Below are 15,668 nucleotides of genomic sequence, written 5' to 3'. Positions count from 1 at the left end.
CTCAATCAACAAAGAAAACAGCAAAATTTCCATTATGCTCAGGCCCGTATTTGATTTTGTTTGTTTAAAAAGAATACACATCAGATCTACGTGTTTTCCATTCTTTACGTGTAAGGTCCCAGATGGAGTCCGAATCTCGTTAAACGTACAAAAATTCAATTGATTTGAGAAAATATTTTGTTATAATACAATGTATAAATTAAACAATACAGTCAACCCTCTGAGGTCACGAGTTGTCGCGAACTAACGGGTTTAGAACGTCAATTGGAAAGATCGAACTTCGACTCCGACTCCCTTAGGGTGCGACTATGCAGACGCGAATTTAGAGCGAGCGAGAATATGTGGCGAGAAGAGGCGAGACGCGATAAATATTAAAACCTGTCAGATGTGTGCGAAAACCAGAAATTCGCTCTCGCCAGCGTTATTTCTCGCTTCTCGTTTGTGCATGGTTTTCCTTTGCGAAAACTAAATCGCTCGCAACCTCTCGCTCGCTCGCTCTAAATTCGCGTCTGCATAGTCGCACTCTTAGATATGACAAAATTTACAAGTAAACGAGAAAACGTAACATTTGTTTAAAAGAAAAATATCACGTTATTAGTTATAAAAAATTCTTTGTCTTCTGTGACGGTTTCCTTGTCATCTTGGACTTCACTTTCTTCGCTTCACTTACACCGATCTTGCCAATCTACACCGAGTTACAGCCAGTTTACACAGAATTGTGTAAGCATTGTCCTTCCAAATAAACGGCTTATTTTGTAAAGGTAGCTGTTTTACTGGTAGTGTTGAAAACCACATCCACATTACGTTTGCTAAACTTGAAGAGGGATTAACCTCCCCCTTCTCACAATCGGCAAACCTCACGTAGGTGTTCGCAAGCCTATCTCTTTGTATTGCTGGAGTCAAAAAATATCCTGTATCGAAGAAAAGGGCTAATCGACATAAAGATCGTTTGGGTTGAATTTACTGGGTATTTATTTAAATCAGGTGTAATTACCTTTTCTTGGCATTTAATCCATGTAATTGGTGATCGTGTAATTTAGAGTAAAACAGGCCTGGCCAAATTGTTTCATGGGAGACTTTAATGACGCGTAACATTACGATAGGCCATACCTTAGGAAATACAGGTACTAGTTGAGATGTTGGTCGCCAGGGCGGCGCCACCATCTGGGACAAAGATTCACAAGTACCAACCGTAGAACTGATGTTCGTAGTCGCACTGCGCATTATAACAATGAGACATGCAAATTTTCATTTATTTAATTTTTTTTTTGGTATACAGTACACATAACGAGAAACAAAAGTTTTAATAGATATATAAAATCGCTTAGCAGTCTACATAATTTAACGTGACGGTCCGCGTGTTGGTCAGGCCTGGTTTAGGACATCAAATCTCCATCTATCTGTTTGTTTGGAAAAACTGTTGGACTGTAATTTGAAAAACTGTAGAGCAATAATTTTTCCCTGTCCGTCGTTCCTTAATTTCGAAAAAGCAGTTAGATAAATGAAAATCGAGAGTAAGTATGGAAAACTTTGGGCAGGAAGATAAGATTAACTATATATGAACTAGTGTTTCTCAAACGGGATTCTGGGATCCCGGTTCTTTTTTTAACCCGGGAAATATCCCGGGAAATTTTTCTTATCCCGGGAAATCCCGCAAATTTCTTAAAAATTCACTTTTTTCTTATTTTGTGTTAAGGTTAAGAAATTTTGCAAATAGAAAGCATAATTATCTCATTCACTGTCAGAATACATTTGTATTTATTAATTTTAAACCTACGTATTAGTTTTTTTTTTTTTAAATTTTTGCTCGTTATGGCATGTCACAAGTGGTCGATAATCAATACGTAGCTTATTTGTGGCCAGGCTCTGAAAATTCTTTACTTGTCAGAACCCGTAATATATGGAATAATTGTGCTTACGCTGTCTTAATTTTTAAGCATGCCCAGTAGCTTCAATAAATGCGTAACGCCAGATTGTGCAAATTGGGCAAAGATACAAACGAGTATAAAGTCTGCAAGTATGAAGTTTTTCTTCATAAACCTGATTATTAAAACCAAACGAATTGCCGAATTATTGAGCTATAAGCTCGATGCTTCTATTAAAGCAGCCGAGGTAGACAAATCAAAAATACTAGAGAGCAAAAGAAGTACTACAATCTCGAAAACAAACTCGAAATCTTCCAGGCTACAGGTGAAAAAAACACATATCTGTCTTCTCTTAAATGTATTAAACACAATTTTAATCACATCAATTGAATCGGAAAGGGCATTCTCGGTAGCAAGACTTTTCATTACTAAAATAAGAATTAGAGTGAGTGATCGGAGTATTGATTTTAAAATCTTATAAAAGTTTACAATATTTTGTATTATATTTTATTTAAAAAACGAAAATTACCTTCTAAGCTTGTATTATAAGTTTGATCTAAGTTCAATTTTTAATTTTTAACTCAATTCAAAGCATTTTTGTTGTTGTTGTTGTTGTTGTTGTTGTTGTTGTTGTTGTTGTTGTTGTTGTTGTTGTTGTTGTTGTTGTTGTTGTATGCAGTTTCTAGCAAACTTTAATAAATTTTTTTCTATTTGTGAAAATTTCTACGTAATTCAAAGGTAATTTTTATTATATATCTTACACAGCATTATTAATATGATTTTGGATGATACAGAACTTTAAAATTACTTTAAAAAATGAAAAATAATTATATCATTTAATTTCAAGATATTTTGTATACCTTAAAAATAATTGATTCTATCCCGGGATTTCCCGGGATCCCGGGTAACAGTTCACTTTTATCCCGGAATCCCGGGACAAGCAAAAGACCGGGAAATGAGAAACTTTCGGTTTGAAAACGCATTCACGTTACTTCGATTCAAATGTTTCCCCTAACGGAGTTAGATAGATAATGGATGGGACTCTATTGCTAACAGGAAATATATGATGTGCAGGGGCTAGACACCACTAAAAGAATTGAGAACATTGTGATGAAAAGTTACAACCACGCATTCTGACGATGCCAGAATAAATAATCGCTCGTTAGGATTAGTTTGATTCATTTCCTTACGGCAACGCCAAACTTGAGCGTGTGGCCGAGAGAAATGCATCCCGGGAAGACTTTTATGTAAAGCTGGTCCCTATTTACGCGTTATTAACGTTAAGAAAACAAGGAAAACTGCACGTGGCTAGCCCGTTGGCCATGCCCAAACCCATGACAAACTAACTATTAGTGTTTGGTCGTTTCATCCATTTTTTTTTAAACTCTTTCCGCCCTGTGGGCATTAAAAAAGCCTCTTTTCAGCAGACCCATTACGGGTTCGCCCATTATACTTTTAATAAATAATTTTTAAATTACGGGGTATTTAATACGTTACAATCTTAGGAGAAAGATAGTAGCATTTAACGTTGTTCATAAGCAGTCTTGCAAGCGTTTTTCATCTTTTTGTGACAATTTAAATTGAAATTATTGTAACTTATTTTTAAAAAATTATCGTCTGTAGCAGTTCGTCTGCGACAGGTTGAAAAATTAAATAAAGAGGAAATTAAGTAATTATATGATAAATATAATAACGAATTATATAAGCTTAAGAATATAATTATGCTATAAAATGATAAGATCTGTGTCCTTTGACGTTAAACAAATGTATACGATTTACAGTATAGGCTATAGTAATGAGGAAATTGATCAAACATTCTTTAAAATTTATAATATATTTAAACACTTTTTTCCGACAAACGATTGGAATAACAATTAATTAACATATAACCGTCGTCATCAGGAACATTTGATACTTTGAAAATGTCGACCATTACATAGACGAACTGCCAGCAACGGCCATCTGTAAACGGCATCCATGCTTCAGGAACGTTTTTTTTTTTTTTTTTTTTTTTTTCAAATGCGAAAAAGCACCTCCAAACAGTGGCCACAATAGCCACACTTCGGAGGTTGCTCTCATACAATGGCAATTTTATATGCTTCCCTCAATGGCTGTGGTTGAAAAGTTTCGTAAAGAGTAGATATTTTGTCAAAAATAATGCAAAATTTTAACATTCGTAAACTTATTCTTCAACTTTTTAAAGTTTTAATTAATTATGTCTTCTCGACAATCTTTTATTTACTTAATTTCATTTATCAATACATCAACAGTTATTATAGTCCTGCTGCAATTGGAAAAATTCTTTATAAGTTATGAGTTAAAACGTATATTTATTAGCCCAATTGAATTATAAACACTAGAGAAAACATTGGTTTATTAATATTTTTAATGCGATATAAATCATTATTACTGGTATATTAAATCATAAACGAATTTCTCTTTACGACCGCCTCCTGTATAACCCGTATAACTTCTTCTTCTATAACTCTATTATAATCGTGTAAAACGTCTGCTTCTATAATACTACTTATTTAAAATGTATTTCTTGGAACGTAATCTCAATTCATAATACGGAGCTTTTAGATAATTATTGCTCGTTTTACGACCGAATGGGTCGTTAAGCGAGGCAGTAGTCTTCTAATTAATTACTGTACGTTTAAAAAAGATTTTATTGAACTGTAAAACTATCATTATTATACAGAAAAGTAAAGAGAAAAGAACATACATTATAATAAAAGAATACAGTAAATATTATAGACACTTTAAACAAATAAACCAGCAAAGAGTTGCTCAACATTCCCGGCATAATTTAAAATTTTGCTGGAAAAATTAAAAATCTCTTACCATATTTTATTATTAGAAACGTTTTATATTTTTAACTGTTATAAATTGGCATAAAGTTTAATTTTCGGGGTAGAAATGAGTTTTATAAAAAATTGTAAATGCTAATAACGAATAAAATCGTCATTAAATCTGACCTTCTGGAGATACACACGATCTCTATTATCCCCCCTCGACCGTTAATCATCAAAATTTAACAGTATCAGTCCTCGTCACAGTCAAACCTTCCTGCAAAATTTCAGAAATTTTCGGCAAAAAGCACAGTAGTTATTAAATTAAGCTTCAAACAGAACGAACAAAATCCTGCCCCCCACACATACACTAACATGAATACATACAGAAATTATCCCGAATTTTTTGGCAATTATAGACGTTTCAAGATGTCCTAAGTCCAAAAATGTAAAAATCTTAGGCAATTACTTTTGACCGATCGCCATACTTTTCCTGTGTTATACAAGTATATAACAGAGGGAGAAGTAATAAACATTTATTGTGCTTAAAATATATTTAAAACAGAATCGATGATTTTATACAAAGAAGAATTTGAAATAAAATAACAAACTGTCGAAGTATATTTTAAAAGACAGAAATAAATATATTTTTATATTAATGCAACATCTACTAACGATATTTTTCTAGGAATTCCCACTTTTTGTGTTGTGAAGAATTTAAAATAAAATAACAAACTGTTGAAGTATATTTTAAAAAACAGAAATAAATATATTTTTATATTAATGCAACATCTACTAACGATATTTTTCTAGGAATTCCCACTTTTTGTGTTGTGTAACAGCCTATTCTAGTTATACCACATCCAGATATGTGCATAAATTATTTCACGTATATCAAATTAATTGATGAGAAAATAGAAATTAGAAATTATATTTGAACGTAAGAATAAATGAAAGACAAATATATATATATATAAGTATAATTGATAAAATTGTCGGGTAGCTGAGTGTCATTGGACTTCATTTGTTTTTTATCCCTATATAAATTCTCTATCTTAAAACCGGTTGTACCTTATAGACTTACATTAAAAATTTTGAAAAATCGAAGTGGAAAAAACCTTCAAAGCTACAATAATAATATTTATTCTATATTTTACATGATTAAATAGCCGTATAATATGTATTTTACTAATTATACATGGTGCAAACAGAAAAAGTTTTGATGGAAAGTATTTAAAGAAATACACGTAAGTAACTTTAATCGTACGTATAGCCTTATATATCTAACATATAGGTGTCTGTACTACGAGTTTATATTATAGCTTAATAAAGACAAATGTCTTTTACGACTCATTTAACAGTAAATTGACTAAAAAAAAGGCCTTAAAATTTATTTTATAGTTAAATTATTTAGCATTTTCATATTAAATTCTACAGATAAAAGTATTAAATATGCTTCGTCATATAAGGTTACCATTTATAGATTATTTATTTTAAAATAGCGTAATCTTGTACGTATACATAACAATTTTCTCGAAATCTTAAGGTACATCGGAAACGCATTTAACAAGTCACGTATGACACAATCGGAAGTAGATTGGCGTCACGGAAGACGAACGATAGGGATTTTCCGGGTTTCCTGGTTATAGTGCCAACACGTGAATATATATTCATCATTCTCATCTTTCCTTATGATGTGTACTACAACGTAAATCGATGGATGTGTGTGTTTACCTATTTATCAATTGAAGTGAGTATTTTTTTGCCGTATATCAATATTCTGTTTTTGTATTATTCTGCATTGAAAATATAATTAAATTATCAAATTTAACGTATATTTGTTTATTCTTTACTTCACAACTGTGTGCATGAGTACACACTGGGCATCTTTAATATCACTCTTTATTTAAGAATACCTTACACGCCGATACGCGTTTAATTTACCATTATACAATATTTTGTAACATGGAAAATACTTGTTCATATTTTATGATGTAGCCGACAGAAGAGGGGCGTATGCCCGAAACGCGTATCGGTGTGTAAGATATTTCTGAATAAAGAGTGATGTTAAAGATGCCCAATGTCTACCTATGCACCTAGTTGTAAAATAAAAAATAATTTAATTTTTTTATTACACTTTTCTTTTTTATCTATACTTTTCATCAAATTTTTTTGTTTTCTGAACAATAAATCACTTATAATATTTCATTCATTTGTGACATATTACTGCTCAAACTACTTGCCCAGGCTAACTACATCGATAAACATCGTTTCGCATTTCTCGATGTGACCTATCTGNAATAATTCGATAGTATTTTCTATCATTATTAATTTAATATTTAAAAGTGGTTAATGCTACTTATATATTAAACGTCAAGGTTTTAAATTCTCATTTATTGATATGATTAGTGAAAATATCATAATTATTAATTAAATTAATCATAAGAATGGTTAATTTTAATTAAGAAACTTTTATTTGCACCCTTTATTTACATTTTTAATATTATATACCGAATTTATACAGTATATTAGAAGTTTGCAGTATGTTTTCTTTTTATACAGCAATAATAAGCTTTCTAACGGGTAAATTAAATAAAAAAATTATGAAATATATATACACACATATATATATATAAACGTATATAAATGTATATATATTTTTTTCTCTAACAGACTTACACACGTATATGCTAAGGTGACATTGACCGATTTTGCAAGGTCACAGTATATTAATACGGGAAAAACATGAGAATTTCTAGGATTTCCACATATAAATATGTATAAATTAAATAAAGTATATTTATTTTTTAAAATTATAAATCACGTGAGTCAACCTATTCTATGTATCGATACGAAAATGTAGCATTTTATGTAAGCGTTTAGATTGTATTTTCTGAGTATTGAATGTAATCATTCGAATATTATTTACATTCCTGAAACGATAGTTTATTTTCGAAAATAACCATAACTTTTACAATTTAATTTGCATATAAATCATTCAAAAATAAATTATAGATGTAAACTGCATATTTTTATGTTTGGGCTTAGATCATAAGAGGATAAAAATGTGTTTATAAAAGTTGCCTGTAAAGTTAGATTACGGGTCGTTAAATAATGCGAGAAATATCAGAAAAATTCTAACAAAAATTAAATAGTTTTCTGAGTATAAGTTACTTTAGAAATTTTATATCAACAAAATTATTATTTGTTACAACTGCTACGTACTTCTATACACTTTTAAAAGAGAAATTTATAAGCATTAACTGGCAGACTTTTCTTTATTCTCTCCAATAAATATATTCCAACTTAAAAACTTATGAATTGAATAAGTTAAAAAATGTTAATAAATACCTGTATTTACTTACATTTTTGCTTATTCATATACAATATTTTCTATTTTATAACGATAAAAAATCAGGAAAGTTGCTTCAAATGTCTAGCAATATGAAAGGTAATATACGACGAATCTAATAAAAAAAAAACGTGCAATTGTTTATTGTGACATCGTGATAATGCCGGACTGCAATTTTTAATCATACTTTTACTTCAAACTAGTAGTGGCTTGCGTCTGTACCTCATGCTTTTCCTTTAGCAGAACAGTTTTGCCGGTCATCTATCTAACATTTATCAAAATAAAGTTTTAAATTGAAATAACATGACTTTCGGATTGCATCAAAATTTCTTGTGTAGTTAATTGGGGTATAGCTCCTCTTTGGTTTTTATATCTGGTTTCGACTCTCATCTGTCTGGCTCCATTCTCCAGATTAATGAAATACAGGTGGACGGACGATCAACGGAAGAAAATGAGAATTTATAGGTCTACAATTTTCTACAAATTGCAGCAGAATAAAAGTCATTAAAGATGAATTCACTGAGATCAGTTAATAGATAAAAGTAACATAAAGTAACAAGTTGCGACATTCACAGGAAAACACGTGTACAGTTTAGTAATCATATAAATGTTTGTTTTTCCTGTTATTGCTAAATAAGCTCGAAATTTCTATATAGGGGAGATCGGCATGTTAAGCTTTACTTAAATTTTGTGTAATAAATACTGCTGTAAACTGAAAAAAAAGCTTTGCATATTGTCTATTGGAATGTTACCTTACTATAGAACTGGTTAAAATCAGTTTGGAAATAAAAATAATTAAAATAATTACAACTTTACAAGAAGAGAGAAATTGACGAAGTTGCCCCGGGTATAGGGGCAAGATCGGCAACTTCTCTCTTTTTGTAAAGTTGTAATTATTTTAATTATTTTTATTAAAGTTGCCCCTGGTATAGGGGCAACAGTAATGGGGCAAGATAGGCACGTATATAAAATTATGTTATTAACAATGTATAAGTTGGAATTCACTATTAAAACAAAGAAATACAAATCCAACACCCATTTAATATTATTACAACGAAATGCAAGTTCAAAGACATATATACATGAATAACAAATGCAAACATGTTTTCATTTATCATCTGTTTGATTTTTATCCTTTGCTTCTAATGTGGCTTTATGTTGCCGATCTTACCCCGCTAGTCATGATTTCGAAACATTAAGTACAACCCTGAGAACAGAATGCCAAGCCACGATCTGGCCACGTGAATAAGTTGAAGTTACATCCTTCTAACAGGAAAAGTAACTTTCGTTATCATGGAATTATAACAAAACCTGCCAATTCAATATAAATGGAAAAAAAATATTATATGGAATTGAACGAAAATGAAAATTTGCTTGATAATTCAACTACGCTTGTTGGAGAACAATAAAAACACTACACTCAACAAGCCACCAATAAAACTCAACTGCCTAACCTATAACCAAAGTCTCCTTTTAATTTGTTTTTTAAAAAAAGCGCTTGACAAACTTGCCCCGCATGCCGAAGTTGCCCCGATCTCCCCTATTTAATTGTAACTTATATAATATGTGAATTCAAATGATCAAGGAAAATTAATACAATATGTAATATATCAATACAATTATATACATTATGTTACTATATTAACCATTATGATGGTGGACAGTGGGTCTTCTAGGAGACCACTGGGAAGTGAGGGGGACCAATGATAAGAAGAAATACAAAGGAAGCCGAGTAGAATTAAAAGGGGGGCGCCCACGTTTGAATTTTTAATAGGCAACAAAATCTTGTGTTGGTCACACAAAAGAATAAGTATTTACATGAATTTAATTAAAAGCTGTTATGCTAAAATATATTTTATGACCCCAAGACAAAAATCTGTAAAAAATGACGTTCTCATCCACGCAACAAGTCGTAAAAGTTAGCAATTACAAACAACTACCCTTCATTTTTAGCCATTGAATAATATAGTAGTTGTGTCATCAATAGCCCTCATTAAGTACTCAAGCAATTATGCCATGTTTCGAAAAGAAACGGTTCCCATTTAGATTTAGATTTGTGCAAAACAAAGCGGTCTTAAAATTGAAATCTAGTGACGACTTCATGTCACACAATGACACAAGAAAAAATTCACTCAACATAACAGGGAGACTTGGGTCAAATGATATACCTGACATTTCCTAAATTATAAGAAATATTTGAAATATTTTTAGTTTATCTTTAATTTTTCGAATCGCCTAATATTATCTTTGTTTTCTAAAGCACTCTCATATAAAAGAAAACATATAAACTTTGTTCGTCGTTTATTTATTTATTTTAATTCAAATGAAGAGAAATGTACTGTATTTTACGAAATATACATCGATTCAATATGTTTACAGAAATGATAAGATAATAAATAATAGATTATGAAAGCTAAGAAATGATCAAAGGGAAGGCCAGAGCAGTAGAAAGATTGAAAATGGCTACTTCATATTATACTAATATTCTATTTACAACATATAAAAGTATAGTTTTTCTATTTATTTATCAACATAGTTCAAATATAGGAAAGTTTATAATTTTTAATGAATATAATATTGAAGGAAATTTATATATATATATATATAAAGAAAGAAATTACGTTTTGTAGTTAGGAGAAACCTGTTGTTGAACGTCCTTGATAGTAGAGTTTCACCTATGTATTATCTGCATATTAAATTAAATTATTACAAAACACAATGATAAAAAATAAGAAAATTATATTATTGTTCGATATTATAAACGAGAAAAAACTTTATTTGTAAAATTTATTAATTTTTCTCTTAAAATATGAGATTGTAGAGGTTAATTGTATGATGCTATAAAAAAAGTGGGAAAGCTTTCTATGAGAAAATGACCTCTATTCACATGTTATACACGTAAAGAAAACCCCGTGAAACTTCATGTTGGTAATACGAGAATCCCCACTTATTAACTGGGTGCACGATTTTAAATGGTTTCGGTCCATTCGACCACTTGTCAGCCAGATATTGATTGTAAATACTTAAGTTATAGTTTATAAAGCTTAAATTATTACAATAAATTAACTCAGGAAAAAATGTTATTTGCGATTTTCTTCATTTTCGTGTTTCTTCTTTTGCAGTTGTTATCACTTGATAACAACCACATTATACATTACAAAAAGCAATATATACGTCTAATATATATTAACAATATTGGCAATATATAAACATTATATAAACGAGCAATTATTTATTGTGACATCGTGACAATTCCGGGCTGCAGTTTTAATCATATTTTTAATTTATTTAACTTAAGATCACCTCAAATTAATAGTGTCTTGTTCTTGTACTTCATACTTTTCCTGTTATCGATCGAGTCTTGTCTGTCAAGTAACTAACTTTTTCGGGAGAAAATAATTAAATTAAAATCACTTTACCTCAAGTTTGCTGTCACGACATTCGACTATTTACCTCTTTTCTCGAGATTATTAAAGACATGTAGACAGGCAAACGTACGAATGAAAGTAGACTTTTATAGGTCTATAATTTTCTCAGGTTGCAGCCCCATTAAGATTAGACTTTGACTAAAGTTTACATTTTTTCCATAAAGAGTTTTTTTAATAAGAGTTCGTCGATTATTTTTTATAATAAAAAGAAAATAACTTTTAAAGATAAATATATAACTTTCAATTTAATTTTTCCTGCGTTACAAATTGTTCGAGTGACTTTTTATCTGTTCAAGGTCGAACTTGCAGCACACAAATCAAGGTCGAATATAATTCTTCTTCTTGGTGCCATATCAGATTCCTGACGTCGGCGACACCTGGCGTAGGTTTGTAATCCGCCAAGGTGTATACTAGGGAAAGTTACTACCCAGAGTGGTTTCCCGTTGCCTTCTCTGGGGCGCGATGTTACGCGAGGGGAACTAATGCCTTCCGGGAGGACTTTTATGGGGAACTGGCCTCCTATTTAGTCGTTATTGGCAAGGAGAAAACCCGGAAAACTCCAAGCAGTTAATATAATTCACGTCACGTAAAAGTGTTTTTCGTTGTTTACTTACATTTAATGGTTTTATTCGACCCCTAATATTAATATTTACAATGTAATTCTCGTTCTTCTCAGAAAGAAATAACTTTAGAAATTCCCGAGATTGAAATTCTGAATTTCAACCGGTTAAGCATCAACCCGACACTCAGAAGAGGTGTCTGGTATTTTGAGAGATGCGTGTATCCTAGGTTAAGTATCACTGTTCTAAGCAATCTCTTAATGCTTTGCAGAAATTAGTAATGTTCTATGGTGGGGTAAAATCACATAAAATTATGTTATAAGTTTCTAAAATAATATAACTCAAAGACAATCGAGTTTAATGTGGTTTGTCAAACTGACTGTTTATGGGAAATTCAATGTATTAGATGTCCTTGTAAGTTTATTAATATCGTTAATATGATATGAAACTCCTGAGTTGTTTCGAAGTAAATGTTAACAAATTTAGAAGTTTCGCTTATTGGAATTTTATAAATTAATTAATTTGATTACTTTTTATATTCTAGATAAAAATCTATATTTAAAGGAGAGCTTCAAGTACTCGGAAGAGATGAAGAAGAAAAGCATACAAACTTTCCTGATATTTTTTCCTATATTATCAAAGTTAACACAAGTCGTGATATGCGAGGGAGAATTGACTCTGAATTCTACAGAAAGTTCAGCGTCTGAAGTTTATAATTACACAGAAAAGAATGCAGAAGAATACGGAAATTATAGTGAGCAGTTTCTGTCGTGTCTGAAAACATTAATCGAACTGGAACATTTTCAAATACTAGAAAATGAAACTGTGTACATCCCGAATTATTCATTTCTTTCTCATCGAGGACTTTACTCGCCAGAAAATTATTATCTAACTGAGAATGGCGTATACGTGTGTTTTCCAGAGATTTTCATCAAAGAACATAAAGAAGATTGTTACATGCAAGAAATTTTACAAATTACCACTGTTGTTGGTCTCTCGTTGTCTGTCGTTTGTTTATTATTGCACGTTATAGCATATCTTTTAGTACCAGAAATGAGGAATTTACCGGGTAAAAATATAGTATCGCTTGCCCTCTCTATGCTCGTAGCTAATTTAATTTTCATGATTGGAAGGATAAAATTCACATCCACTTGGACATGCTACCCTCTGGGATTAGCCAGTTATTATTTTATGATGACGCCTTTCTTCTGGATTAATGCAATATCATTCAATGTGTTTCGTTCCTTCAGACAAGCTACAACTAAACTGCGGTTGACGTCGAAACACGCGGAACTCAAGAAGTTTTTCTTCTATTCCTTATATTCCTGGGGAATGCCGGCATTGTTCTTGATCGTAGTGATCACAGGAGAAGAAAGTGCAATATTCCCCGAAGATTTAAAACCGGGATTTAAGTCACGTTTACGAATATGTTGGTTTACTCGACTATGGTCCATGGTTGTCTTCTTTGCAATTCCCATAGGTCTTCTAATATTTATAAATATTTTATTCTTCGTATTCAGTGCCCATATCATATTCTCAAGCTCCATGAAACTCGATAACCAAAACAACGGAAAAAAGAAAAAGTTCGTTTTGTACGTAAAACTTGCAATTATAATGGGTGTAGGATGGATTTTTGGACTGCTCACGTATTTTATATCCTCGGTGGTAATCCAATTCATTATGATTACGGTGGTGACGCTTCAGGGTGCTTTTATTTTTGTGGCATTCACTAGATTTAGTAAAACCAAAACGATTTTACTTCATCGGTACCGTCGATTCAGAAAGTCCATGGCTTCGTTATCCACGTTTCGTAGTGAAGAACGTAGATCCAGTTCTAATAAATCCACTGTAACCACCACCAATTCCAATTCGTCTTGCAAGATAAGATATTAATTAAGTAAATGAAATTATTACAAAAGGCGGTAATATTAAAAAAATTGAATTTTTGAGGAGTCACGTATTAAAGATTTTCATGTACAGTTCATTTTCATATTTCATATACATTTCATTTTTTCAATTTGTTTTTCCTGTTATTTATTGTTGAATATTTTGTAAAATAAATTAACATGTTTTATGGTACTTGTTAAAATGCTGGCGATTTTACATTAATAACAGAATCANTTTGTAAAATAAATTAACATGTTTTACGGTACTTATTAAAATGCATAAATGCTGGTGATCGTACATTAATAACAGAATCAGAATATTTAGAACTCTATTAGTAAATTGAATTCAAATTTTTTTATTATAATGAATTTTTTGAATAAAATTTACTATTTTTGAGGAAAAATACATTCACACTCGGAATGTATGTGCTATTCTATTGAATTACTCAGTAGAATAGTGTAATAGTTAATCGCGTAGTCAATAGAAGCTTACTATAAAAATAGATGAAAATGAAACAAAGAATAAATAATTTTTATGCTTCGAATTAACATTATTCTAAAGATTTGTCAACGATGATAAATACGAAATGATTGTTTCTACGACGTTTAAATTGTAATAATTAAATCAAGAAACATTAGATATTAAATTTGGTTTGTAGCATTTTCTGTGAGTCCAGGCTACATAAATAGTCGTAATGGCATCTTATTGCATTATTGCCATCACAAGAGTTTTCAGTTTTGTATAATATATGATTTAGTTAAAAAGTACTTCATTCCTTTAGAATAATGTTTTCGTTTGTACTTGTTTTTTTTATGTTGTGAACAATTTAAAATTTATTTTGTACTTCAAATCTCAACGCAAGACTTAAAACACAATTATTTTATTAGTACACTATAATAATACAATTTTGCAGAACTTCATTATTTGTTGTAATATGCACTAGTCTTTCATTAGTATGAATTAAGCTCGTACTGCAAACAAGCTGCTTCTGAAGAGAGGTGCTGTTAGAAATGCATAATATCACAGAAAACGGTGAATAGAACTTCTATTATTACATATATAATACGGCGTCTGAAGTGTGAATTTACTTCACTTGCCCGTTACTCGGTCTCCTCACATAATAAACGTGCTTAACTTTGATGTCAACATGGCGCCATCTCTTATCATATTTTATTTAAAATTCTTTTTTTAATACTTTTACCTATTATAAAACGAAAAAAAGCTTAATTTTGACATTCGGGATGAGTTTTTGTAAAAAATTGTAAATCTAGTAACGAGTAAAATCGTCATTAAGTCATACTCTATTGGAGATATAGATCCCTTCATTATCTCAGCGCCCCTCGAATTTTAATCGCCAATATTTAATTGCATTAATTCCTTTAATATAGAAACCTCCCTACAAAATTTCGGAAATTTTCGACAAAAATCACAAGAGGTAAGCTTTAAAGAGGATGAATAAAATCGTGTATCCCATACACAATATCATACATACATACAGAAAAAAGAATCGTCTGTTTTTGCATTTCTCAATGTTTGAAGGTTCCCTGAGTCTAAAAAAACGTAAAAATCTTGGTAGTGATGTCTTGACCGAAGCCATGCTTACCTCTGTTATATAATAAAAAAGTAAAACTACGGTGCAAAATACCAGCTATTTCGAAATAAAAAGTTTAATCTTTCCTACTTATAACCTTATCTCTCTTTAATAATAAATGCTTATTATTTTACAAGTTATAATATGTAATTAAAAGTTACTTATCGTGTCAGTCTGCACCTCTTTTTTAAGA

The 15,668-nt window shown here is 30.8% G+C and overlaps 1 protein-coding gene across 1 annotated transcript; it reads left to right on the top strand.

Moving 5' to 3' along the window:
* The first annotated feature begins 6,215 nt into the window (after positions 1-6,215).
* LOC111640534 (G-protein coupled receptor Mth2-like) lies at positions 6,216-13,969 on the top strand. Its single transcript, XM_023386550.1, has 2 exons — positions 6,216-6,407; positions 12,542-13,969. Exon 2 carries the CDS (start codon positions 12,586-12,588, stop codon positions 13,888-13,890), a length of 1,305 nt encoding a protein of 434 aa, XP_023242318.1. The 5' UTR covers positions 6,216-6,407; positions 12,542-12,585; the 3' UTR covers positions 13,891-13,969.
* The last annotated feature ends 1,699 nt before the right edge of the window (positions 13,970-15,668 follow it).

The sequence above is a fragment of the Centruroides sculpturatus genome, unplaced genomic scaffold, assembly GCF_000671375.1.
Source record: "Centruroides sculpturatus isolate CEXI.00-Female unplaced genomic scaffold, Cexi_2.0 scaffold1173, whole genome shotgun sequence".
In the NCBI taxonomy this organism is placed as follows: Eukaryota; Metazoa; Arthropoda; class Arachnida; order Scorpiones; family Buthidae; genus Centruroides; species Centruroides sculpturatus.
This window is presented reverse-complemented; position numbering and strand designations above follow the sequence as displayed.

Bases quoted from the DNA above. Each gene is read 5' to 3' on its own strand.
- LOC111640534 (XM_023386550.1), top strand. From the start codon at position 12,586: ATGAAGAAGAAAAGCATACAAACTTTCCTGATATTTTTTCCTATATTA.